Here is a 26991-nt window from a genome sequence, read left to right as displayed (position 1 = left end):
CCATACTGGATTGTTTTATGTCTATAAAAATTGCTTTCTGGATGGAGCTAGAGATTATCATACTAAGTGAAGTAAGTCAGACAGAGAAAGACAAGTACCATATGATATCACTTGTATGGGGACTCTAAAAAATGATTCAAACGAACTTATTTACAGAACAGAATCTGACTCATGGGCAGAAAACAAACTTATGGTTACCAAAGGGGAAAGAGGGGAAGGGATAAATTAGGAATTGGGGTTAACAGATACGTACTACTATGTATAAAATAGAAAAACAACAAGGTCCTGCTGGTTAACACATATTCATTGTCTTATAATAAAAAATGTTTTATTATTTGTTTCTAGATTGCTAAGCTGGTGAATCACTTGGAAAGACTACTTTGATAAACATAGGTTACAACTTTTAAAATCCTTATAATACCATGTTTGTCTTGGAAGTCCTTCTTTTAAATTGCTGGTTGTTTCCCTATCTCACCAGGCAAATTGGAGACAATCTGATCGTCCCTGGAGGAGTGAAGACCATCGAGGCCAATGGGAAGATGGTGATCCCTGGAGGCATTGATGTCCACACTCACTTCCAGATGCCATACAAAGGCATGACCACAGTGGATGACTTCTTCCAAGGGACCAAGGCTGCCTTAGCGGGGGGCACCACCATGATCAGTAAGTCCCACAAATTTACACACTCTTGGAAAGCGTGCTAGGGGTCCTAAGAAGTGAGTTTAACTAATGTGTTAACCGCAGTGCTCTCTGGTGGTAACTCATATACTTACCCTCAATTCAGTGAATAGACTTTCTGCCTGGCGAGACCTGAGAAAAGCTGGTAATAGAGAGGACACTGGCAGCTCTTTATGTAACAGCATAAAGAGACGCAGGAGGCTCATCACCTTGAAAGCAGCATACTCTCTGTCTGCCTTAGAGCAGGGGCTGAGTATGCCATGGGTAGGGAATTAGCACTTAGCATCTCTGGGCCAGACTCTGGGGAAAGTGGACTTGAAAAGCTGTGGACCTTGGGCAAAAGGTGATCTCAGAACTTCCCGCTTGGGTGTGAGGCAGGAGGGGCAGAGGGTATGAGCAGAGCAGTGCAAACACGGCTGAGAAGTATCCCAGAGAGAATGACAGTGAGACAGGCGGTTCTTGAGAACTTAGGAGGCTTCAGTGGTGGTTCGTGTCATTTGGTCTGTGCTGAATTGTGACCAATTCATAGCTCTAAGATTGGGCAAGCCAGGGAGTTGTTTCCCTTACTTTGTTTTTCTGGTGACTTTTGCAATTCCAAAGAAACCTAGGAAGTTGCATGCCATTGGATTACTGAAGAGATAGCATTCCAGGGCACTCGTTCCTGTCCCAAAGAAGTTCCAGTGAACTGGCCCCAGCCCAGCCCTGGCCCCCAGCTTGGTCAGCAAGAGCACTGTTACCACCCAAGAAATATACATCCACCCAAGAAATCAGAATAGCCTGAGTCGTAGACTTAATCACTGTCTTTTGCTTCCTTTCTACGGGAGCAGTAGTAGGGTTCAGCTTCAGCTAGGGGTGTGGAAACCCAGGAAAATGGCATCAGGGCCATAAAAGGTGCATTTCTGGGAGCCTGAAGCCTTTGTCCAGCCAGGGGAAAGAAGCCAGCCGAGTGCTCAGCAGCTGCCTGCCTACAAAGGCTCTGGTGCAGGTCCAGACACAATAACACAGCTCCAGGCCTCTGCTTTCAGATAAGTGCACTTGGGCTGCCTGTGCTAGAAGGCTGAGGAAATGAGTGATCTTGGCCTGGCTTTCTGCCATCTGGCTGAGGAGCTGGACCTGTTCAGAGTCCTAGACATATGCATTAGGCTTGGGCTTCTGCATTAGGCAGGGAGCAGGAGGAGAGTCAGAGCTCCACATGAAAAGAGAGGAAAGCATGTGAGAATCACACAAGTGTCTGTGTCCTTTCTAGATAATTAAACACCCTAAGTATGCAAAACACACACACACACACACACACACACACACACACACAAAACCACATAAATCTCACCTCAGTGTCAGTTTGGCTGTATTAGTTTTTCTGTTTAAGAAAAATAGGTTCACTAGTTAATATGTCATGGATGTCTTTCCATTCATTTATTTTTATTCTACTGAATTTTAAACAGACTTACGACATCCATTTTATGAAGGTATCATGATTTATGTATTTAACTAAGCTTCTCTATTGTAAAACTTTGTTTCCAGCTTTTCACTTGCATAAATATGTGAGTAGTGGCAAATATCCTGAGGACCCAGATTTTGTGTTCAGGGATATTTATCTCCTGAAGGATAATTTTTAGGCACAGGAATAAGTGTTGAGTTTAAGGTATGAAAAACGTCAAGGATTTTGGAAACACATTTCGAAATTGTTCTTAGGAAAGTTGTTCCAGTTCACACTTTCTCTCAACTGACATGGGGAGCAATTAAAGTGTAACATTTGTCTGACCCTTACCAGTGTTACTGGTGTAAATGTTATTCTTTTTAAAAACATCGTCCACTATGGCAGGTACTGCAAGAGTAGGTTTGGGCCTCAGAGAAACCGCGTTCTTTTTATTTATTTGTTTATTTAGCTTAGTTAGGCATTTGGTACCTTCCTTGCAGCACATGGACTCTACTGGTGGCTTGTGGGCTCACTGTTGCAATGTGCGGGCTTAGTTGCTCTATGGCATATGGGATCTTAGTTCCCCAACCAAGAATCAAACCCGTGTCCCCTGCATTGAGAGATGGATTCTTAACCCACTGGACCACCAGGGAAGTCCCAGAAACCATATCTTTGATGAGAAGTTTGCATGAAAATAAGATCTGCGGGCTAAGCATCAGGTCCACTTACCTGACACCAGCTCTTTCCTATAGCAGTAGGCGTGAAAATGTCACTGTCCAGTGGCCTGACATAACTCTAAAGACCCTCCTTCTGGCCTTAGAGGGAAGGAGTCCAACTTTGATCACCAGCAGTAACTCCCAGTTACTGGCAATAATGGCACATAGTAGGAGCTCATCAGTTGATAGCTAACATTTATCGAGCACTTACTCTGTGCCAGGCATCATGTGAAGCCCTTTCCATGTTTTTCCCATTTAATCTCTTCACAGACTTAGAGGGAAGGGAGTGGTATCCCCGTCCCCCACTCCGCATTGAAGGGTGAGAAAACCAAAGTTTAGAGAAGCTAGTCATTTGCCCAGGATCACATAGCTAAGTAATGGTTGAATCATCAGCAACCACCATTGAAACCACCCAGGACCCCTTTCTGAGGTTAACCCTATGCTCAAGAGATAGAGACTGTGCCGTTGTAGCTAAGCAAACAGGACAGACCTGTACAGAGGGGACCAAAGGCTGTGTTGGTGAGCCGCCCATGTTGGGCTTCTCTTGTCCAGTTGACCATGTGGTGCCTGAGCCGGAGTCCAGCCTGACGGAGGCTTATGAGAAGTGGCGGGAGTGGGCTGATGGCAAGAGCTGCTGCGACTACTCCTTACATGTGGACATCACCCACTGGAACGACAGCGTCAAGCAGGAGGTGCAGGGCCTCATCAAGGACAAAGGTGAGTGTGGACACACTCTCCTCCCTTCCCCCTTGTCTGTCTTTCTCATGCTCTCCACTCACTAGGTTGCAGGGAACCTTGAGCGTGAATACTGGATGGAGTGGTACCTCTGTGAACCAGGCACTTTATGCCATCCTACTTATTCCTTACAGGATCCCCGTGAGATAGGAATCCTTATCCAGATGGAGAACCTGGGGTTCAGAATAAGTAACCCAGGATCATAGAGCTACTAAGCAGTAGATCTCCCCAAAGTCCATTCTCTGAATCCCCATGTAATACTGCCCATTGTACAGATGGAGAAACTGAGATCAGGAGAGGTCACAGCTTGTACATATGCGCTTAGAAACTGAGAAATTTTTAATGTCTATCATTTTTAGTCCGAATATCCAAACGTTACTTTTATACAACAAGAGCATCCTCAGAAAAGGCTAAGACATTTCTGGGAAGAAAGATGTGTTCATAGAAGCTTAAATCATGTGTGTGTGTGTGTGTGTTCATGTCCTCCCCGTGAGTACATGATGTAGGCTCCCACTGTCTTTTTACACTCTTCTGTGTTCTGCTGGTCAGCTGTTTCACACATGCACCAGCCCCCGTACGTGCACCCAGACGTGCATTGTACTGGGCATCCTAAGCGGGCCTGGAGGACCTGCAGGAGCAGGAGGAATGGCCTCTGCTGAATAGCCAGGGCAGAAGGAGGCAGACCCGTGCAGAGAGATAGGATAAATGCCACAAGATGCAGAAGATTGTCGTAACAGTAATGGTATAAGACCTATTATAATACATCTTAGTGCTAAGTCCTCGTACTATGATACTGGTACTAATACTAATATTATAAAAAATGCTAATTTTATAATACAGTTCTCAGCGAGCAGTCTGGATGCAAAGGCCAGGAGTGCAGTGGAAGGCAGTGTGCTGGGGTGAGGGGAAGGAATGACCTCTCAAGGAAGGAGCTCTCCATCCACTTCCCTCTCCCACCCTCAAACTCTGCCCAGTCCTAGCTGATTCAGAGGGTGAGGTTAACCTCTTGCCACTCTTGTGTCTCCTTCCACACCATGCATCTCAACTAGGGTAGAAAAGTGAATGGATTTGATACTACCGAGGCTTGTGAGAAGGGTCGTGTTGGGAAAACTGCCTGAGTTGCACTCCTCTGGGTGGGGAAGTTCTCAGATTATAGTCTGCTTTTGGCCTGGAGCACTGTGGGCTGAAGTGACCCTCATGGTTGAAGACCAAAGTTACTCTCCTTTCCTCAGAATGACTCTATTCCCCAGTCCTACCTATTTCTGTAAAATAATCTATGAATAGTGTATTTGGAGGGAGAAATTAAATGGCTCTTTCCTTTTTACCCTGATGACTTAGGCATGTAAGCCCAGGTTGAACCTTGATTTTTGCACATTAGTTCTGTTAGTTCCCTGGGGACTGGCTCTAGATCTCAGTTCTGTCTCAGACCCAACACCCTGCCCAGCCCTGGTAGAGAGCTGACATTCACAAAGAGCAAAATCAACTGATCCCAGGAGGTCACATATGCCAGTGCTAAGAGCTCTGCATGTGTTATCTCATTTAAAGTTTCCAACCACCTTATGAAGCAGGATGGTGCTTCATAATAATGGAAATTATTTTTCCATTTTACAGACAAGGAAACCGAGGCTCAAGAGGTTAGAATGTGGCGTCACTCCTAGTGAGTGTACGCAACTGGTGTGCTGCAGTGATTCTCAACACTATGCTGCCCTGAGCAGTGTTCAGGCTTGTTGACCCTCTGGTCTGGGAACAGTGTAGGGGGAGGCAGAAAAGAGGTGCAGAAGAAGAGACCAGACTGCTATGACATCATAGGAATTGTCAGAGTAGAGGACATAGAGAAGTGCTCTTGGAGGATGGGATGTGTCCACTCTGCACAGGGTGGGGGCCTGTGGTGCTCTCAGGGCAGGAACCATAGGATGCAACAAGATGATGACCACGTTGTCCTCCTGTCTACCCCTCCCCTCCTCTCTTGCAGGGGTGAACTCCTTCATGGTTTACATGGCCTACAAGGACTGGTATCAAGTGTCCAACACGGAGGTAACAACCCACTATGTGTGGTTTGGGGTCTCTGGATGGGTTTCCTGTCGTGGCCGGTGACCTTGGCTATTGGCACGTGAGTCACTGTGGTTCGTGTAGGAGAACGCTGGGCAAGACGTCTTCTTGAAGTCCTCACCATCCATGCTACGTTTGCAGTAAGGTAGCAGGCAGGGTGCCAGGGGCAAGGGAGCTAGAATTTCCACTGGGAGCAACTTTCTTAAAAGGACAAGAGGAAGGGTGTGTCTAAATCTCCATCTACCCAACAAATTCTACACCTCTCAGGAGTTCAGGGGAAGTATAAGTGCTCAGTCTTGCAGGATAAAGGAGGGCCATCTGCTCTTTGGGCTCATCATACCAGCTTGCCTTTGACGTTCTTCCTATGAAATGCATGGGGTGTGCTTGTTTTAGACAAACCTTAACTTCTCAGAAGAAATACAAAACATGAATTCCTATACTTCCCAGCAGGGAGATGAAGAGTGGTCTGCCCTGAGAGGCTAAGAGATAGAGATTTCAGCTTTTGAGTTCGCTTCTGGCTGGCTGCAGTGCCTGTAGAGAGTGTTAAGAAGGATTCTGAAGCACTATCTGAACTTAGTGGGAAATAATTCCATTTAAAGTGTGTGCATGAGACAGTGGGGTTAGTATCACTTTGTTAGGTGTTCTCCCTGTCTGCCTAGGAGACATGACAGGTTTTCCTTCCATAGACAGTTTCCTAAAGTTCCTTTGGACTAGCTCTCCTCTTTGGTCTCTTTGGTGATGCATGTTTCAGTCTGTGTGTCTGCCGTTAGTCTGTATGTCTGCCCCGGTCACTTATTTCCTTTAGTTGATCCCATTTATTTTATTATTTTAATTATTTACTTATTTTGGCTGCACTGGCTCTTAGCTGTGGCATGTGGGGTCTAGTTCCCTGACCGGGGATGGAACTCAGGTCCTCTTCATCGGGAGTGTGGAGGCTTACCCACTGGACCACCAGGGAGGTCCCAACCCCGTTTATTTTAGCTCCCGCTCTAGTCACGGGCCTGTGCACACGGTTAACTAAAAGCGTGGTGTCCTGTGAAGGTGACAAAGCCTCATTTCTGTTTCAGCTGTATGAGATCTTCACGTGTCTGGGAGAGCTGGGGGCCATCGCCCAGGTGCACGCTGAGAACGGGGACATCATTGCCCAGGTAACAAGGCGCGGCTCCTCAGGAGAGCATCTACCTCCCATTTATTTTCTCATTTCTTCAGTGTTGCCGGAGCTCTCAAGCTCTAAACCCTCCTAAGCACTGTGCTAAAAACAGAACCTGCCCTCAAGGACCTCACAGTCTAGGAGGAGGAAGTATGACAGCAAATAGACAAGCAAGGGAGGAAGTATCAATCGAAGATGTTAATAAAGTGTTCTGGAACCAGGGCAGACTTCTGGCAGAGGAGGTTCTCACATTGGGCCGTTTGGTGAGAGAGCATCGCTTATTCTGTTTTGAAAGTGAGTCCAAGCTACATGACATGCTCTGTCCTAAAGAAAAACTCTTAAGACAGCGTTTCTCAGAAGCCGGAAATCTGATCCAGGACTGCGTAACTCTTGGCCTTAGATAATGAAGAATTCGTGTCTTGTGGGGATCAGATGTCCCACTGGTTTCCTAGAAATCATATTGAGCAACCCGAGGAAAGAGTGATGAAAGCAAGACCCCAAGGCCCAAACTGATTGTTTGTAAGGAAGTAGAAAGCACTTCTGTCTCCATCTCCTGGGGTGCTTAATGGGCTCAATGCACAGATGTATCTTCGCCAGGGTTCTGTTTATCTCAGAAGTGTTCAGGGTTGGCTTCCGCTGGGAGGAGGCGGCCAGCAAGGAGTGCCAGCTCTCTCAGTCCATTTGATAACATTAACAGCAAGAGTGCTTTATTCATTCTTCCTGAGAGTGTTCCCGAGTACTCTGTGCCAGGCACTAGGCTCTAGAGGGAGTCAGCACAGAGGCAGGCCAGCATTCTTGAGTGCTCGGGCTGTGCTGTAGAGGTTGTCCAGGACGTGGCAAACGTGGTCAGGAGGGGTGTGGGGGCACACTGAGACCCACCCTCATCTCAGCTTCTGCCACAGGTCCCATTGGACAGCACTCACTGCTGTGTGTCGGGCCCTGGTCAGGGCTCTTGTGTGTTCCCATCCAGGTCTTCACCCAACCCTTTCAAGATGGCACCAGCCTCCCCCTGCTTCTATAGATGAGAACACTGAGGCTCTGAAGGGTGAGGTCACCGGCCCAGGGACCACAGCTAGTAACTGAGAGAACTTAGTCTTAGCCTCTCAGAGGGTATGCCTCTGTGGGCATCTCTACCCAGAGATGGAGAGAAGGTGCCCCTCCACCCATCCAGTTGCAGGCTCCTGAAGAGACCAGCACCCGAGCTGTGCAGGCTGCAGCTGTCAGGCTTTCAGACTCAGTGTTGTCTCTCCAGGGGAGGAGGTGAGCCCAGCATGCAGTTTCCACTCCTTTATGACCAACGAGGCTAATTAGTTGGGCCCCTGACAGCCTTCTCCCATGCCCCCCACACACCCAGATAATGAAGTCACTTTCCAAGGAGGCTCCAAATGCCTTGCTCCCGTGGGAGGCATCCCAGAGGTGTTGGGCCTGTCACTTCTCTCCTCCCTATCCTCCAAGGTTTCAGGGGAGTGGCCAGATGCCCCAGCCTTCCCTCCAGATTCCCTCGCAGCCAGACTCCCTGCTTCTTCATGCTTGACTCTGTGGAGGCAGACGAGCTCCAACTCTCAGCCCCTTTCCAGCTTTCTTTGTGGCTTCTGAGCACAGAAGTGGCTCTGGTGTTCTCCACCCACACCCTTCCCCCACCTTGGGCAGATCTGTTCTCCTCAGGAAAAGAATAAGGGCATTTTTTTCCCCCATTGGAATGAGTTTCTCATGTGTGTTTATTAAATTCAGCTCGAGATGAAAGATTTTATCACCTTGTTTAAATGGAGGCAGCTGCTGTGCTCAGAGCTTCTTGCTGCACTTTATGCAAAGTGACTAATGAGCGAGAAGAAATATTTCCTATGCGTACCAATAAGAGACATTTTCAAAAGTTTCAATAGCATCTTTAGCCAATCATCCAACAAATACCTACTGAATGCCTACTATGTGCCAAGCCTTGGAGAGGGAAGGTGAAAAAGACAGGGTCCCTTTCTTCATGGAGCAGCCGAAACTGGGATGTAATTATAGCAGTGATCAGTACCTCAAAGAGCCCACACTTCCCCCACTCACATTAGGTGGCATCCATGGGCCTTTACAGGCTATTCTTAACCATCAGGCTGTAGGGACCCCATGGTTTTGGGAATAGGTCATCCCAATGAGAAGAGTGCTCTAGAATCAACTGTGGAGCTCAAAGAATGATCTCTGGGATTCTCTGAGCTCCAGAGATCCTGAGTGGGGAGGTCCAGGTAGAAGTCGGTCAAGTGTATCCTGGAAAAATTGGCTTGGTGATGGGAGTGCTCAGAGACCATTGCTCGAGTACGTTTCATCCCGTGCATTGTCCTAACACTTTTGGACAAGGTAGGAGTAAGGGTGTTGTGTGAGACAGAAGATCCTTAGTTGAGCATCTCATCCCTTGCGTGGCTTCACGAAACAGTTCAGAGTCAAAACCCACCAGAGTTGGGAAGAAGAAATTGTATTCAGTCCAAGCTTTGATGGGAAGGAAGAATGAAAAGTGGAGGTGCTCTGCTGGCAGTGTCAGCCTCTGACCTTTTGTCAAATTCTGTAGAGCTGGAAGCAGTGACCATTTTACTTCTCTTGGTTGCTTATAGTAAATGCATCTTACTTCCTCCAACTTCCTAAAATATTTAAGTGAATAAAAACATAAAAAAACAAAAAGTGTTCTTTTCCAGTGAGAAGGAATCCCTTCCTTTCTAAGCATCTCATAGTTTCTGGATGAGATACAGCCTTGTTCAGCTCACTCCTTCCTTTATCTCCTGTGTCACCAGCACGAGGTTCCTAGGAACTGGCCTCCGTGCTTGACCATGAATGTCTGCAAAAATGCAGCTCTGCTGCGGAGGACTGGTGCCAGCTCCAATTAACCTAGCCATCTGCTTCTTCCAGAAAGCCAGCCAAGTCTGAGGAATTTAGCCATCAGTGACAAGGGGTAGAGAGATCCACACCCTAGTTAAATAGAATTTGCCCAAAAGGCTAAGTCAGGTAATGCTGTACTTAGAGGCATTATTTTGTCTGGTTAAATGCTGAATCTGCTTATTCTAACCATCCATTTGAAGCATGAGAGTCTGAGGGGCTTATTCAAATGCAGAATCTTAGATTCTACCTTGTATATTCTGATTGGGGAGGCCTGGGTAGAGCAGACGTCTGCACTTTTACAAAAGCAGCTCAGGCGGTGGGTGGACCATCTTTAGGTTAGACTATTCCAGCATCACTTTTTCAAGCCTCAGTTCAGTTCAGTCGCTCAGTTGTGTCCGACTCTTTGTGACCCCATGGACTGCAGCGCACCAGCATTCCCTGTCCATCACCAGCTCCCAGAGCTTGCTTAAACTCATGTCCATTGAGTTGGTGATGCCATCCAACCATCTCATCCTTCGTTGTTCCCTTTGCCTCCCATCTTCCATCTTTCCCAGCATCAGGGTCTTTTCCAGTGAGGCAATTCTTCCCATCATGTGGCCAGAGTATTACAGTTTCAGCTTCAGCATCAGTCCTTCCAGTGAATATTCAGGACTGATTTCCTTTAGGATAGACCGGTTTGATTTCCTTATAATCCAAAGGACTCTCAAGAGTCTTCTCCAACACTACAGTTCAAAGGCATCAATTCTTAAGCACTCAGCTTTCTTTATAGTTCAACTCTCACATCCATACATGACTACTGGAAAAACTACAGCTTTGACTAGATGGACCTTTGTTGGCAAAGTAATGTCTCTGCTTTTTAATATGCTTTCTAGGTTGGTCATAGCTTTTCTTCCAAGGAGTAAGCGTCTTTTAATTTCATGGCTGCAGTCACCATCTGCAGTGATTTTGGAGCTTCCCAAAATAAAGTCTGTTGCTGTTTCCATTGTTTCCCCCATCTATTTGCCATGAAGTGATGGGACCAGATGCCATGATCTTAGTTTTCTGACTGTTGAGTTTTAACTCTACTTTTTCTCTCCTTTCACTCTCATGAAGAGGCTCTTTAGTTCTTCGCTTCCTCCCGTAAGTGTGGTGGATGGGACCAGATGCCATGATCTTAGTTTTCTGACTGTTGAGTTTTAACTCTACTTTTTCTCTCCTTTCACTCTCATGAAGAGGCTCTTTAGTTCTTCGCTTCCTCCTGTAAGTGTGGTGTCATCTACGTATCTGAGGTTATTGATATTTCTCCCAGCAATCTTGATTCCAGCTTGTGCTTCATCCAGTCCATCATTTCTCCTGATGTACTCTGCATATAAGTTAAATAAGCAGGGTGACAATATACAGCCTTGACATACTCCTTTTCCTATTTTGAACCAGTCTGTTGTTCCATGTCCAGTTCTAACTATTGCTTCCTGACCTGCATACAGATTTCTCAAGAGGCAGGTCAGGTGGTCTGGTATCCCCATCTCTTTCAGAATTTTTCCACAGTTTGTTGTGGTCCACATAGTCAAAGGCTTTGGCACAGTCAATAAAGCAGAAATAGATGTTTTTCTGGAACTGTCTTGCTTTTTCAATGATCCAACAGATGTCGGCAGTTTGATCTCTGGTTCCTCTGCCTTTTCTAAATCCAGCTTGAACATCTGGAAGTTCACGGTCACGTACTGTTGAAGCCTGACTTGGAGAATTTTGAGCATTCCTTTGCTAGCATGTGAGATAAATGCAATTCTGCAGTAGTTCGAGCATTCTTTGGCATTGCCTTTCTTTGGGATTGGAATGAAAACTGACCTTCTGCAGTCCTGTGGCCATTGCTGAGTTTTCCAAATATGCTGGCATATTGAGTGCAGCACTTTCACAGCATCCTCTTTTAAGATTTGAAATAGCTCTACTGGGATTCCATCACCTCCACTAGCTTTGTTAGTAGTGATGCTTCCTAAGGCCCACTTGACTTCTCACTCAAGGATGTCTGGTTCTAGGTGAGAAATCACATCATCGTGGTTATCTGGGTCATGAAGATCTTTTTTGTATAGTTCTTCCATGTATTCCTGCCATCTCTTCTTAATATCTTCTGCTTCTTTTAGGTCCATACCATTTCTGCCCTTTATTGTGCTCATCTTCACATGAAATATTCCCTTGGTATCTCTAATTTTCTTGAAGAGATCTCTTTCCCATTCTATTGTTTTCCTCTGTTTCTTTGCATTGATCCCTGAGGAAGGCTTTCTTATCTCTCCTTGCTATTCTTTGGAACTCTGCATTCAAATGGGTTTATCTTTCTTTTTCTCCTTTGCCTTTTGCTTCTTTTCTTTTCACAAATGCTTGTAAGGACTCTTCAGACAACCATTTTGCCTTTTTGCATTTCTTATTTCTTGGAGATGGTCTTGATCACTGCCTCCTGTACAATGTCACGAACTTCCGTCCATAGTTCATCAGGCACTCTATTAGAGCTAATCCGTTGAATCTATTTCTGACTTCCACTGTGTAATCATAAGGGATTTGATTAAGTCATACTGGAATGGTCTAGTGGTTTTCCCTACTTTCTTCAATTTAAGTCTGAATGTGGCAATAAGGAGTTCATGATCTGGGCCACAGTCAGCTCCCAGTCTTGTTTTAGCTGGCTGTATAGAGCTTCTCCATCTTTGGCTGCAAAGAATATAATCAATCTGATTTCAGTGTTGACCATCTGGTGATGTCCATGTGTAAAGTCTCCTCTTGTGTTGTTGGAAGAGGGTGTGTGCTATGACCAGTGTGTTCTTTTGGCAGAACTCTGTTAGCCTTTGCCCTGTTTCATTCTGTAATCCCAAGGCCAAATTTGCCTGTTATTCTTGACTTCCTACTTTTGCATTCCAATCCCCTATAATGAAAAGGAGTCTTTTTTGGGTGTTAGTTCTAGAAGGTGTTGTTGGTCTTCATAGAACAGTTCAACTTCAGCTTCTTCAGCATTACTGGTCGGGGCATAGACTTGAACTACTGTGATATTGAATGGTTTGCCTTGGGAACGAACAGAGATCATTCTGTTGTTTTTGAGATCACATCCAAGTACTGCCTTTTGGACTCTTGTTGACTATGATGGCTACTCCATTTCCTCTCAGGGACTCTTGCCCACAGAAGTAGATATGATGGTCATCTGAGTTAAATTCGCCCATTCCAGTCCATTTTAGTTCGCTGATTCCTAAAATGTCAATGTTCACTCTTGCCATCTCCTGTTTGACTACTTCCAAATTGCCTTAATCCATGGACCTAACATTCTAGGTTTCTATGCAATATTGCTCTTTACAGCATCGGACTTTACTTCCATCACCAGTCACATTCACAACTGGGTATTGTTTTTGCTTTGGCTCCGTCTCTTTATTCTTTCTGGAGTTAGTTTTCCACTGATCTCCAGTAGCATATTGGGCACCTACTGACCTGGGGAGTTCATCCTTCAGTGTCCTATCTTTTTGCCTTTTCATTACTGTTTCAGGCCTCAGTTGAGCTCATATAAAAATTGTTCTCTATTCTTTTCTCATTCTAGGAGCAAACCCGGATGTTGGAAATGGGGATAACTGGCCCAGAAGGCCATGTACTGAGCAGACCAGAGGAGGTAATTTTCAGGAGCATGGGGGGTTGGTGGGGGGAGGGAGAGAAGTAGGAGCAATGGAGGCTCTATTTTATTTTTTAGCAGCGTCTTCCAGGAGACTCCTGTTATCACAGCAGCCTGGTTTAAGGCCTACTGCCCGTTTTATTTTAATTTTTTTAAAACTTTATTTTATATTGGAGTATAGCTGATTAACAACATTGTGATAGTATCAGATGGCAGGAAAGGGACTCAGCCATACATGTACATGTATCCATTCTGCCCCAAACTCCCCCCAGTCCATGCTGCCATGCAGCATTGAGTGGAGTTCCCTGTGCTGTATGGTAGGACCGTGTTAGCCATTTTAAATGTCCTGCTGCCCATTTTATATTGTAATGTTTGCATCTAGCTCCCCCTCCCTCAGCACACACACATAAGGTGTGTGAACAAACTTTTTTGAAAGGTACTGGGACTCTGTGAAGTCCCAGCACCTGCACAATATCAGCCATATTGATAGTGGGCTGAGTGGGTTTTTCATAGGCATGATACCTGTTGATTTGTATATGGTGATAAGGACATCCAGGTACACGTTTCCCACATGTAAGATGCATGCTGATTAGCATCACTGCTTAAAAGCGGAAGAGTGAATGAATGGTTACTAGTGGCTGATGGACATGTCTGGGCTGTCAGCAACTTCAGTGGCTGGCACAGGCCCAGAGCTGGGAACTGGCTGCCCGTATGCCTGAGAGCACATTGGCTTTCAGAGACTAGCCTGGCACCTGGAGGGAATTCCAGGCCCTCTGTGTCAGTGAAGTGAACCCTTTCCTGTTCTATCATTCCAAGCCTGGCATCCTGCAACAGGTAGGAGATGGATAAAGAAATAGTGGTACATATATACAATGGAATATTACTCAGTCATTAAAAAAGAAGGAATTTGAGTGAGTTCTAGTGAGGTGGATGACTCTAGAGCCTGTTCTACAGAGTGAAGTAAGTCAGAAAGAGAAAGACAAATATCATATATTAATCACATATTACTATGCAGGTTCTAGAAAAATGGTATTGATGAACCTATTTTCAGGGAAGGAATGGAGATGCAGAGGTAGAGAACGAACTTGTGGACACGGCGGGAAGGAGAGGGTGGGGCAAATGGAAAACGTAGCATCGACGTATGCACACCATCGTGTGTAAAGTAGATAGCTGGGGAGAAGTTGCTGTATAACACTGGGAGCCCAGCCTGGCATTCTGCGATGGCCTTGAGGGGTGGGATGGGGGGAGGAGAAGGAGGGGATATATATAAAGTTATGGCTGATTCACGTTGTACAGCAGAAATGCACACAACATTATAAAGCAATTTTATTTCAATTAAAAAATATTTTTTAAGACAGATAGGAGAAGGTACCACAACCAAAAATCACAATATTCCTATTGTTCATCTCTGTTAGGATCTTTTTAGAGAAAGAAAATGTAGCACACATAGAGAAAAGTATTCCTGACCTAAAGGTGCAATGGATTTTCCCAAACTGAACACACACAGTCACACAACTACCACCCAGCTGGAGAAACAGAACATTATCAGCACCCTAGAAACTCCATGTTTTTAATGCTGTTTGTGTTGTCGGTTGAAATAATGTGTAATTTTGTGATCAAGGCTTTGGTCAAAGTGTTCCTGAAAAGTCTGTCTTCTGCATACCAAGTCCCTTCTCTGGGGTACTTGCTTGTAGCTAGTGTTACGCTCATTGCATGTAACAGAGATAAATGTTGTCCTTTCCCCAGTCTGAGTACTGGCTATTACTCTTATGTAAAGAAGCTCAAGAGAGATAAAACCATTGGTCATCATGCTCAAAGGACTGGAAAACACCCAGTGTGAGCAGGCCAGGGTGATCAGCAGTTTGTGCAGCTTTTCTTAAATGCTGGTCACTGTGGAGAGGTGCTGGCAAGACAGAGTCCTACAGCAGCAGCCAGGGGATTTCTGAGCAAAGTCTATTTTTGTTCCTTGGTTTGTTTTTCCAACCCCCCCCTCCCCATGCCACCGTTCCTCCCTGTTCCTGTCTCCTTTTTAGTAAAAAGCCTCTCAGCCACAGATCTCCACAACCCTGGAAGCCCTTGTGGGTGAAGCTGGAGGGTGATGTAACCTTCCAAAGATAGTCGTGTTGTCAAGGTGCTGAAAACCCTGCAGTGCTTGGGGTGGCGGGGGTGGGTGGGGGGCGAATGAGATCAAAAAAGGCTGGGGCCGTGGTCATGGGGGACCTGGAGTGGTCAGCATAGGCATGAAGAAGGAGGCCTAGGCATGTGAGGAGCATCCGCTCTTGAGTTCGGAGCACACCTGGAGAGCATCTTGAGTGATGCTGTTCAGAGAGCTGAAGCCAAAGCTCAGAGATAGCTCCTGTGATGTCTGGATGCTTCAGGAAGGTGGCCACAGTCACTTGTGCTCTGGGCTCTGGGATCTTGATCTTGCCACATGGAACAGAAAGCAGCCTGGAGGAGGCTAGCTGGACCAGCCAAGTGCTTAGAGTCGGTTTGCTAAGCTGCACCCACCAAGGGCAGTGACTGGTTTGCATTATAAAAACATTAGGCATCTATCTGCAAGCTATTTTGATATTTTAAAAAGTGTTGGGCTGCATGGCTAACCAGAGTTTCATATTTATCCAAAAAGAAACTGTTGCCGATTGAAAGGGAGAATGCCAGCATGTCTGCCTTGGGCTGAATTGGACTAATTCAGGTTTTCGCAGTAATGCAGGCTCTCTCCCTCTGGTCAGAAGCTGTCATCAGCCATACAGCCAAATAGCCAGTCTTCAGGGAACACTTGCCTTGTTCCAGGATTGGGCTCATTGCCTTACAAGGATGAACTATTTTAGTCCTCTCAGTAGCTCTGTATGTCAGGTCCTATTATTATCCCCACTTCACAGAGGAGGAAACTGAGCCTTTGGGAGGTTGTGTAACATTCCTGAAGTTACCCAGCTTCTAAATGGCAGACTCAGGACTTGGACCCAACTCATGAGAAGAGGCCAAGCTCTAAGATCCTGCTTTGTTAATAGAACAGGGTAAAGATTCATTATTTCGTACTTATTACAGTCAATTGTGTTGGTTGGCATGTTCAAAACATGACTTATACATTAGGGGCTGGAGGAGATCAGTAATAAAAGAAATCTTGGAGTTGAGAAGCCTGGGGATGATTAGTATAAGAAACACCTGCAAGAACTGACCCATTGCTGACCATCCAGGAAAGGGTTTAATACCTAGTAGCCTTCACTGGCAGAGAAGGCGATGGCACCCCACTCCAGTACTCTTGCCTGGAAAATCCCATGGACAGAGGAGCCTGGTAGGCTGCAGTCCATGGGGTCGCTACGAGTCGGACAGGACTGAGCGACTTCACTTTCACTTTTCACTTTCATGCATTGGAGAAGGAAATGGCAACCACTCCAGTGTTCTTGCCTGCAGAATCCCAGGGACGGCGGAGCCTGGTGGGCTGCCGTCTTTGGGGTCGCACAGAGTCGGACATGACTGAAGTGACTTAGCAGCAGCAGCAGCAGCCTTCACTGGGGGCTTCCCAGGTGGTGCTGGTGGTAAAGAACCCACCTGCCAATGCAGGAGATGTAAGAGATGTGGGTTTGATCCCTGGGTCGAGAAGATCCCCTGGAGGAGGGCATGGCAACCCACTCCAGTATTCTTGCCTGGAGAGAATTCCTTGGACAGAGGAGCCCGGCAGGCTACAATCCATAGGGTTGCAAAGAATTGGACATGACTGAAGCAGCTTAGCATGCACACAGGCAGCCTTCACCGGTTATTTATACATACTGCTGTTGGGGTTATGTTTTGCCCAGGGATTCTGTCCTGGGCAGATTGGGGAGCAAAGGCTTCCATTATGTGTGGCCCTTGTGATAATCACATGGAGAGGAGAGAAGAGGCTACTCTGTCCAGGCACTGCTCTCACCTAACAATCCCTTGCTTACACACCCTCCTGATCTCCACTTCCCAGGAGAGGGGTGGGGTCTGAGATGCCCGGTGAAGGGAGAGTTGGAAGCCACAGATCTGAGGTTTGGATCCAGGGTGTGGAGCTCCAGGTCCTCAAGGCTTGTAACCTCTGTTTGGCACTGCATTCTCAGTCTGTGGAGGCCGGGGGTGGTGCTTGGAGACAGTCCTGTTCCCTTTGACTCCCAGGGATTGTTTCTTGCAGCTGGAAGCTGAGGCTGTGTTCCGCGCCATCACCATTGCTAGCCAAACCAACTGTCCTCTCTACATCACGAAGGTCATGAGCAAGAGTGCAGCCGACCTCATCTCGCAAGCCAGGAAAAAAGGTGATTTGGGCTCCAGAGATCTCAGAACCTCTAAAGAGCTGTGTGACTCCTTCCTCCCAGCTGTCCTGTATCAGCAGTGCCTGTTTGGCTCATCGCCCTGCTCTCTGGGAAGCCCCTCATCCTTGTTAGTCTGTTGGATCCTTTCTGCATCCTGTGTGGATGGCAGGATCTCTGGGTTTCTTCTACTTGGCAGATGAGTAAACTGAAGCTCAGGAAGGGTAAGTGGTCTGCCCAAGATGATACAGCTTGAATCTGTTCTTTGGAGAGTTGGTACATCTTTTTTCTCCCCGTGATCTTTCACTGTCAGTTCATATTATCTGAACTTTATAAATGGACATATTGGTCAGGATTATATCGAGTGCAGCAGTCAGAATCCCAGCCAAACGGACTTAAACAATTTTTGGCTGAAGGTGTTTTAGCCGTGGCTGGATCAAGGGATTTAAACAATACTATTATGGCTCTTTCATTCTTACACCTTTCTGGACTCTGCTTTCTTCTCTTTTGGCTTTATCTTCAGTATGAACAGTGATAAGAATTAATGCTAAAAGCTGCTGTTGTCCTCCACAGTTGGTGGGGGCATGATGAAGGAGTGGAGAATGTCTTTTCCAACAGCTCAAGCCAAAGTCCCCAGAAAGACTGCCATTGCCTTGGCTTGGGGCGTGGGTTCATCTCTGATCCGGTATCTGCTCCTGAGATGGTGTAATTGGCCAGGGTTGAGGGGAGGAAGTGCAGGGGTTCCCACCCCCTGAGCCATGCAGGTCAGCACAGGTTATTTCAGAGCAGGCGTTGAATGGGTCTGCATAGGATATCCAGCTACGGTATGGCTGTCATGACCCCAAGCTCTGTAATCAAGACCTTCTGACGTCTGCTTCCTTCCTCCATGGCGGCTAACTTCGCTTCCTGTGCTCACCTTGTGCCAAGCTCAAGTTTATCTTCATTTCAAAGCCTGGTTTCTTGCTCCCTGTTGTCCTCAGTGGCACCTTAATGGGCCCACTAGTGAACAGAGTGAGTTGAGACCTAGGAGCCGTAGGGGTTTGTGTTTAGATGCAAGGGAGGATTTCCTAGGCCCGGCTATACGATCATGCCCACCGTGTGCCGGTCGGGAGACTAACCATGAGTGACTAATTTCCCAAACTCAGAACTGGCCTGTGAAACTCCACATGTGAGTGTCTGAGGGGATAAAAATAGTCCCAGCTGACTGGCGGCTGAGTGTGTGGCTGCCCGGCCTTCCGGCAGAGGAGACCCTTTTCTTCTGGGAGGGGAAGCTTCCTAATTGCCCTGACAGCCTTTCTAGCTGCCTGATTCTGGGTCACCGCCTGCCTTACCCTGCTCACAGGAAGCCTGCTGGTTCTCTCTTGGCTTCTAAGTGTCTCCATATGATACGGCGTGGCTGCTCCGCTGGGTATGAGTCATCGGGACAGAACCAGGAGAGCAGGAGAGCAGTCCAGTGCTCCTTACCCAGCCTTCAAAAAGGGAAAAAAAGGAAAAAGGAGAAGGGATCCCTGGGAGTGGGGACTACTGTGCTTCCAATGCAGGGGGAATAAGTTCTATCCCTGGTTGGGGAACTAAGATCCCACCTGCCATGGAGCCAAAAAAAAGAAAGGAAAAGAAAAGTTCACGGAGGACACCCCTACACCTCTCCCCCTGGCCATCTACCATCCTCACCCTCTTGTGCCTTCTGCTGGTGGCTACATCCAGCCTGGGACCCATTCTTGGATGACCTGGGGGCTTCAAAGACAGGGTGTTTCAATTGTATGCTGAGTCTTGTTTTAAATTTCAGGTAGAAAAATTTTCCACCCTTAGCCTTTTGGATCATGACTCTAGCAAGGAGAATTAGTACAGCTTGGTCTCTAAGGTGGAAGGAAGGCATCACTTTAGTGATGAAAGACTGGCTGCTGAGATTGAAGCCAATAAACATGTCGTGAACTGTCATCCTCAGGGAAAGTCAGGAGCATTCAGAGCGAGAAGACAGAGTATGGTGGGATTCATTCTTCCCTCTGGACCAGAGGAGTTTAAGTCCTAGGGTGTTTAATCCCCAAGTGCTCTGTGGCATGTCTGCCTGGCTGCTCAGGAATCAACATTAGGAATTTCAGTTTAGCGAGGGCCAACGCTATGCCTTGCACTGAGAGAACTACTATTGTCATGTAGAACTCACGAAGGACCCTGAGAATTTGGCATTTGTTGTCGCCATTTTTCCAGTGAGGAAATTGAAGCCCATCTCGTCCAGAATCTCCCAGCTGGGAGAGGTAGACTCCAAAGCCAGTTGTAGTAAATTACAATCTGTGCTTATTCTAGTCTTCCGTCTAAAGACAGTCCAAAGGGAGAGGCGTCCACATTTAAGTTTTTATTTCTCATAATTGTATTTGAGTGCTTGCTTTTCATTTCTTCATTTCTTTGTTGCTTTAGTTCAGTAAATATTTTTGGAGAGCCCTTGAAATTCTCATTGGTCCTGTGTGGATCCTTCTCACTACCATCCCAAGGAGCAGGACTATCTTGTAGGAATCATTGCTGTTGCTTCCTTATTTTGCACGTGGCAGACAATGCAAGTCAATCATGAGTGTTCTCTAGTGAGACCAGAGCATATTTAGAATTCTTCCCAATACAGGCAACCAAAACCGTTTGGTTGGAGCTGAAGCAAGGCAAAACCTGTAGTCTTGGCCATAGAGCCTTCTTAGATGTCCATCTTGTGGGGAACCTGACTGTGGAAGACGGAGGACCAAACTTAAAGAAGCTGAGGGCTGCACCAGCATCTTTAGCCCAAGAATCTGGCACAAAGACACTTGGTACCAACCCACCCTCTATGAGATGGCATTTGCCTTCTGTATTACCATCCCTTCTTTAAGAAGCTCAGCTTAGGTCAGTATGTGTTCCAATATCCTTCCTCCTGTCTTCCGATTTGGGCATTTCAGCCCCACATTTCCAAAAACAGGGTCCTAGAAGCCAGCCTCATCTTTGCTGTGTCCCAGCTTGTTGGGTGTCTTTGAGCAAATTCCCTTGTTGCCATAGGTTAAGGAGTAACAAACATGATGGAAAAAGATCATGAGGCCTGTCATCCATGGGAATGGGTTTTACTTGGTGGAGCCAAAGCGTGTCCATGCAGCAGCAGAATCTAGCAGTTCCCAGTGATGTGGGCACATATGGGGCTTTGGACTCTACAGTGGAAAGGAGTATGAGGCATAAAGAAATCACTTTTCCATAGTATCTCCCAAGTGCCAGACACTCTGTGTATGCCAAACCCTTCATTTTCACAAAGCTGGGGAGTAGACATTGTCTTATGTCATCAATTCCAGAACCGATTTATTCCACATTTTCACATTTCTGAAATGGGGATGAATCTTATAGTTAATGTATATATTTTTTCTTTTGCTTCAAATTTTAATTTACCTGAAAATTTGAAAAGAAATGCTGCATCTTGTGGGGCTTCCCAGGTGGCTCAATGGTAAAGAATCTGCCTGCCAATGCAGGAGACATGGGTTCAATTCCTGGGTCAGAAAGATTTCCCTGGAGAAGGAAATGGCAGTCCACTCCAGTTTTCTTGCCTGGAAAATCCCATTGACAGAGGGGCCTGGTGGGCTACAGTCCATGGGGTCACAAAGAGTCGGACACGACTGAGCCATTGAGCATGAATGCATGCTGCATCTTGCAACTAGTGGCTTCTACCAAATACAAAATTGTTCCCATTTAGAAGATAGAAAAGCAAAGGCTTAGAAAAGCTGGGAATGTGCACTTGAACCCCGCCTGCCTGACTTCAGAGCAACATCTTTGAGAATGCTGAGTAGGGGCCATGATTATCTAAGCCCGTCCCAGGGCAGCACATACATTATGCAAACCTATTGCCTCTCACCCTCCCCTTCCAGGAAACGTGGTCTTTGGTGAGCCCATCACTGCCAGCCTGGGCACGGATGGGACCCATTACTGGAGCAAGAACTGGGCCAAGGCGGCTGCGTTTGTGACATCCCCACCTCTGAGTCCTGACCCAACCACTCCAGACTACATCAACTCCTTGCTGGCCAGGTTGGTGCAAAATGACAAGGAGTGGGTGTTGCGTGGAGATGTCTTGGGGCCAATGGAATGAGGACCAGGGCCACCCATCCATCAGCTAGACTAGAGTCTGCCTTGAGAAAAGCAAATCAGGAATTCCCCTGCAGTGCTGAGCACAGACAATGGGCTCTCCACCATTGTATTTTAAAAGATACTCCAGTAAAAGGTACTTTAGTAATGGTAACATTGTATGCCAAGCACTAGGGTGAGATTACACATGTGATCTCATTGTTCCTTACAACAAACATCACCCTGAGTGAGGAACTATCAGCACTGTTTTACAGATTGAGGAATTGAAGGTCCAGGAGACAAAAACTCACTTCCCTAGTTTTAACAGCTGGTCATGAGGACCACAGAACCAAAATTATAGGGAGACTCGTTTGCTGCTGCCCGCTATGGATAAGTCCCATCACTCGTCTGGGTCCCTTTTTTACTGTTACATAAGAAATGATCTAATCCACTCCCCATTTTCCAGATGGGGTAACTGAGTCTCAGGGAGTAGAAAAAATCACCTAAGTTCACAGTTGACAAGAGGGAGGGGAAGGATTCCAAACTCAATGCACAGCACTCCACATCCTTACCCTAGACCCTTGTTTCTGGGCCCCTGGGGAGCCTCTAGTCTCCTTGTTCACGTGGATCTCTTTCCTCGGCCAGTGGAGACCTGCAGCTCTCCGGGAGTGCCCACTGCACCTTCAGCACTGCCCAGAAAGCCATCGGGAAGGACAACTTCACCGCCATTCCCGAGGGCACCAACGGTGTGGAGGAGCGCATGTCTGTCATCTGGGACAAGGCTGTGGTGAGGATGGAGGTCCCAGGAGGGCAGCTGAGGCCAGATCAGAATGTCCTGCTCCTTGCTCCTCTTCACCCCTGGGGGCGCTGGGTGTGCAGATGAGGCCTCATACCTGCCCAGGTATCTCTGGAACCAGGTGGTCCGTGAATGTCCGTTCTAGAGTGATGAGTCCCGAGGGCTGGGTTCTGAGGAGGCCTCCTAGATTGTGAAGGACTACGAATCAGGTGGTGCTAGTGGTAAAGAATACACCTGTCAACGCAGGAGACGTAAGAGATGTGGGTTCGATCCCTGGGTTGGGAAGATCCCCTGGAGAACAGCCTGGCAACCCACTCCAGTACTCTCACCTGGAGAACCCCATGGACAGAGGAGCCTGGCGAGCTACAGTCCATAGGGTCGCAAAGAGTCAGAGAGGACTGAAGCAACTTAGCATCCATGCGCATGAACCAGAAACACACCCTTCATCTGATGGTGTGAATAAAGGATTGGCTATAATCCTTTGACATGATAGGCGAGGGGTCTATGACCAAGACTCAAGTCAGTTGCTCACCAAGGACGCCCTGCACTGGGCTGTGTGGTCATCCAGACTGTATAGGTAATTGTCAGAGTCTTCTGGCAAAGTGGTGTGCTTTTACTTTCCTTGTTCACATCACAGAAGCTGACAAAAAACATAGCCATGCAAATGAAGTCACTTCCTAAGATGTGACTAACCTTTATAAAACTCATTATTAAGTTGATCACTTCCCTCTGTTTTATTTAAAACATCCTAGACACTCATTTCAGAGCCAAATAAAATACACATCTGCACCATGTAATCCAAGTTTCCTTTTTTTTCCCCCCTCTTGGTTCTCAGGAAGGTCAAAACTAGATTTTAAACTAAATTCTTATTTCCTTACCCAAGATTTTTGTTTTGAAAAGGGGGAAAGTATAAATATTTTTGTCTCTTCTCATATAAACTTAGGTTTTTTCATCTTCTCTTACATTGTTATGTATTTATGAGTGTCTGTGTATGTATATTTATTTTGGCACAATCTGGAACTGCTAAAAGGTAATACATATCTTAAAATTACTCACATGATACCTGCTGAATAAAGAACACTTGGAAACCACAGAAAAGTTCACACATAAAAAAAAAAATCACTCAGAATTCCACAATCCAGGGATAATCATTGTTTTCATTTGGGCAAGGTTCCTCCATATTTATTGGGTGCCTATGCAAATAGAAATATCTAAAATATGGGCTCACAGTTACATTTGCTTTTACTTTGAAATCTCTATAATCCCTTTTGGAGTTAGAAGGGATAAATAAGTAAGTAAATGTATGTACATATCTGGAAAAAACATGCATACTTCCAGAGCAGTAAATTCCATCCTAAGCCATGCAGCCACGCGTTTGTCCATTTTGTCTGGGTGATCCTGACAGCCCAGAGCTAGAGCTGATTCTGTAGCTCACTGGGTGGACTTCTGTGCTCACCACTTCTGAAGCCCCTCTTTGTATTTCTGGGTCTAAGCCCACCCAGTGAGCTACAGAATCACTGGAAGGACTGATGTTGAAGCTGAAACTCTTAATACTTTGGCCACCTGATATGAAGAGCTGACTCATTTGAAAAGACCCTGATGCTGGGAAAGATTGAGGGCAGGAGGAGAAGGGAATGACAGAACATGAGATGGTTAGATGGCATCACTGACTCAAGGGACACGAGTTTGAGTAAACTCTGGGAATTGGTGATGGACAGGGAGCCCTGGCTTGCTGCAGTCCTTGGGGTCGCAAAGAGTCGGACACGACTGAGTGACTAAACTGAACTGAACTGTGGTCACCCTGCTCTGAACTCAGAAGCCCTGGAGGGACCATTTTGTGTGTGTGTATTTTTACAGGCCATGGGGAAAATGGATGAAAACCAGTTTGTGGCCGTGACAAGCACAAATGCTGCCAAGATTTTCAATCTGTATCCTCGCAAGGGAAGAATATCCGTGGGCTCTGACAGTGACCTGGTGATCTGGGATCCAGATGCTGTCAAGATCGTCTCTGCCAAGAACCACCAGTCGGTACGGCCTGAGTGGGTGGGCATGGAGCAGAGTGGGGAACATGGGTGGGGAACAGGGACAGGAGAGATGTGAGTTTGTGGTGAGCCAGGGTAATCGGGCGAGGATGTGTTGCAATAACCAATCATCCTGAATTCCCAGGGATATAAAACCTCAGCAGTTTATTTCTCACTTCTGCTTTGCAAAATGAGTGGGCAGAGAAGAGGGCTCTGCCCATTACAGTCACTCAGGGCAGGGGCCTGTAAAGGCACCCTCTCTACCTGTGCTGTATGACCTCTGAGCCCGGGAGCTGGGACGTGGCCCTGAAAGCTTTCCCAGAACGTCACTTCCTCTCCCCCGGCACTGGCCAAAGCCAGGCCTATGGGCATACTTCATTCCAGGAGGGCCAGCAGTGCAACGATACCTGGTGCCCAGAAGGAGAAAGCACAAGAAAAAATCAGTCAACAGCTCTGATAACTTCCTCATGAGGAATTTCATGTGAAAGATAGTAGTTAAAGCCTAGTACCCTTGTGGCTCAGTGGATAAGACTCCTCTTGCAATGCAGAAGATGTGGGTTTGATCCCTGGGTTGGGAAGACTCCCTTGGAGAAGGAAATGGCAACCCACTCCAGTATTCTTGCCTGGAGAATCCCATGGACAGAGGAGCCTGGTGGGCTACAGTCCATGGAGTCACAAGAGACAGATGTGACATACCACGACCACCTGACAGATCGGGGCATAAAAATGTTTGTTAGGAAAATGTGTTTTCAAGCACTTATGTTTTTGGCACTGTGTTTTTAATTTGTTGAATTTTTGTAACACTCTTGTCCAGGTGGCGCTCTTATTATCCCCACTTTTTAGATAAGGAAGGAGAGATGCAGAGAGATTAAATAATGCAGCAAGTAAATGTGAAGCTAGGGTTCAAACCCAGATAATTTGACTCCAAACCGATATCCTTAACCACTTTGCAACACTGCCTTGCTCTTACTGAATAAATGAGGAAGGTAGGGGAAAAGCCCATTTTGGGTGGTAGTGGCCATTGCTTAAACATTGTGTCAAATCACATTATTGAATTTTGAGCTAGCAGAGACATAAGGGTTGTATAACCCATCCACCCACTACAAGACAGCATATACACCATTGCTGCCAGTTACTCACCTTGTCTTTGAACACTGCCAGTGACAAAAATTTTCTTCCATGTGAGGACCCTACAAAAGACTGGATGCTTCTCTTCACCAGGAAGCCCACTCTTAGCAAGCATCTGTCTCCCGAGGTCTCTGCCCACTGAAAGGTTGCAGACAGTTTGTAAGCTGTTCCCAGCTTACCTGTTGAATCAGTTCCTAGGGATGCTAAAGGCGGGATCCCAAGCCCAGGAGAACTGTGTTTCTCTTTCTCTCCCCACTGTACCCATAACCAAGGCTTCGCCCCTCACCCCTGTCTCTAGGCTGCAGAGTACAACATCTTTGAAGGCATGGAGCTGCGCGGGGCTCCTCTGGTGGTCATCTGCCAGGGCAAGATCATGCTGGAAGATGGCAACCTGCACGTGACCCAGGGGGCTGGCCGCTTCATCCCCTGCAGCCCCTTCTCGGACTACGTCTACAAGCGCATTAAAGCCCGGAGGAAGGTGAGAAGCAGGTGGAGCCCAGAGGTGGGGGGAAAGGGCTCTGTGACCCATTCAGCACATGTGTAGGAACCACTAGATGGGGAGGGGTCTGTGTGCTCTGCTGCTGGTAAGTCGCTTCAGTCGTGTCCGACTCTGTGCGACCCCAAAGATGGCAGCCCACCAGGCTTCCCGTCCCTGGGATTCTCCAGGCAAGAACACTGGAATGGGTTGCCATTTCCTTCTCCAATGTATGAAAGTGAAAAGTGAAAGTGAAGTCGCTCAGTTGTATCCGACTCTTAGCAACCCCATGGACTGCAGCCTACCAGGCCCTGCCATCCATGGGATTTTCCAGGCAAGAGTACTGGAGTGGGGTGCCATCACCTTCTCCGCTGTGTGCTCTAGATCCTCCCAAAGAGATTCACAGCAAAGGTCTCTTCCCAAAGGACAATTGCACAGATTTAATGGCCTGAAATCCATTTTATAAAAGGGGGTTTCAAAAACTTTCTTAGCTAAAGAAAGCTTTTTTCCAACAATTTCTCATCTTTAGAGTGCCTTTTCTCAAAGTAGTGTTGAAATATTTTAATAATTCAAAATAATTCTGTATATATTTTTAAGAAATAATTTACTCTTTAAGGCTTACAACAAGAACCAGCAGACCACGCCCACCGCTCCGTGTCTTGCATCCCATCTTGTATCTACCTGGTTCGAACCATCCATCGGGGCAAATGTTTATAACTCTTTTAGCAAGTTCTGTAGTTCAAATAAAATCTTACTTATGCCCCAGATTTCACAGATAAATAGTAGGTGGACACACACACAATAAGTAGGCAGATACATTCACGTGTACATGTTTATGTATATGTCTACCTGCCCCCCTACCTCCCTACACATTACAGACAGGGTAGCTCTGGCTGATGGAGGGATGAGGCTCAGAACTCTGTTCGGCTCCCTCTCCTATCCCTGCACCATCCTCCAGGTCTCCTCCCTGTAGGGAAGCCTTAGGGCTCTGGGATTGTGAAATTTGAGCCCTAATCCTGACGACCTTGCCTTATAAAAGGGATAA

The 26991-nt window shown here is 46.6% G+C and overlaps 1 protein-coding gene across 3 annotated transcripts in view; it reads left to right on the top strand.

The window, feature by feature from the left end:
* The window catches only part of DPYSL3 (dihydropyrimidinase like 3), a 117313-nt gene that overhangs the window by 83157 nt on the left and 7165 nt on the right, over positions 1 to 26991 (top strand). For all 3 annotated transcript variants that reach the window (XM_005209570.5, XM_024994066.2, NM_001101068.1), the window contains exons 3-12: positions 479 to 663; positions 3364 to 3528; positions 5519 to 5580; positions 6663 to 6743; positions 13140 to 13208; positions 17356 to 17476; positions 21334 to 21490; positions 22172 to 22313; positions 24180 to 24350; positions 25770 to 25949. In XM_005209570.5, the coding sequence (XP_005209627.1) occupies positions 479 to 663; positions 3364 to 3528; positions 5519 to 5580; positions 6663 to 6743; positions 13140 to 13208; positions 17356 to 17476; positions 21334 to 21490; positions 22172 to 22313; positions 24180 to 24350; positions 25770 to 25949 (1333 nt within the window). The remainder of the gene's footprint in view (positions 1 to 478; positions 664 to 3363; positions 3529 to 5518; positions 5581 to 6662; positions 6744 to 13139; positions 13209 to 17355; positions 17477 to 21333; positions 21491 to 22171; positions 22314 to 24179; positions 24351 to 25769; positions 25950 to 26991) is intronic.

Source organism: Bos taurus, chromosome 7, assembly GCF_002263795.3.
Source record: "Bos taurus isolate L1 Dominette 01449 registration number 42190680 breed Hereford chromosome 7, ARS-UCD2.0, whole genome shotgun sequence".
NCBI lineage: Eukaryota > Metazoa > Chordata > Mammalia > Artiodactyla > Bovidae > Bos > Bos taurus.
The sequence above is the reverse complement of the archived record's forward strand: the minus strand, read 5'-3'. Positions and strand labels throughout refer to the sequence as shown.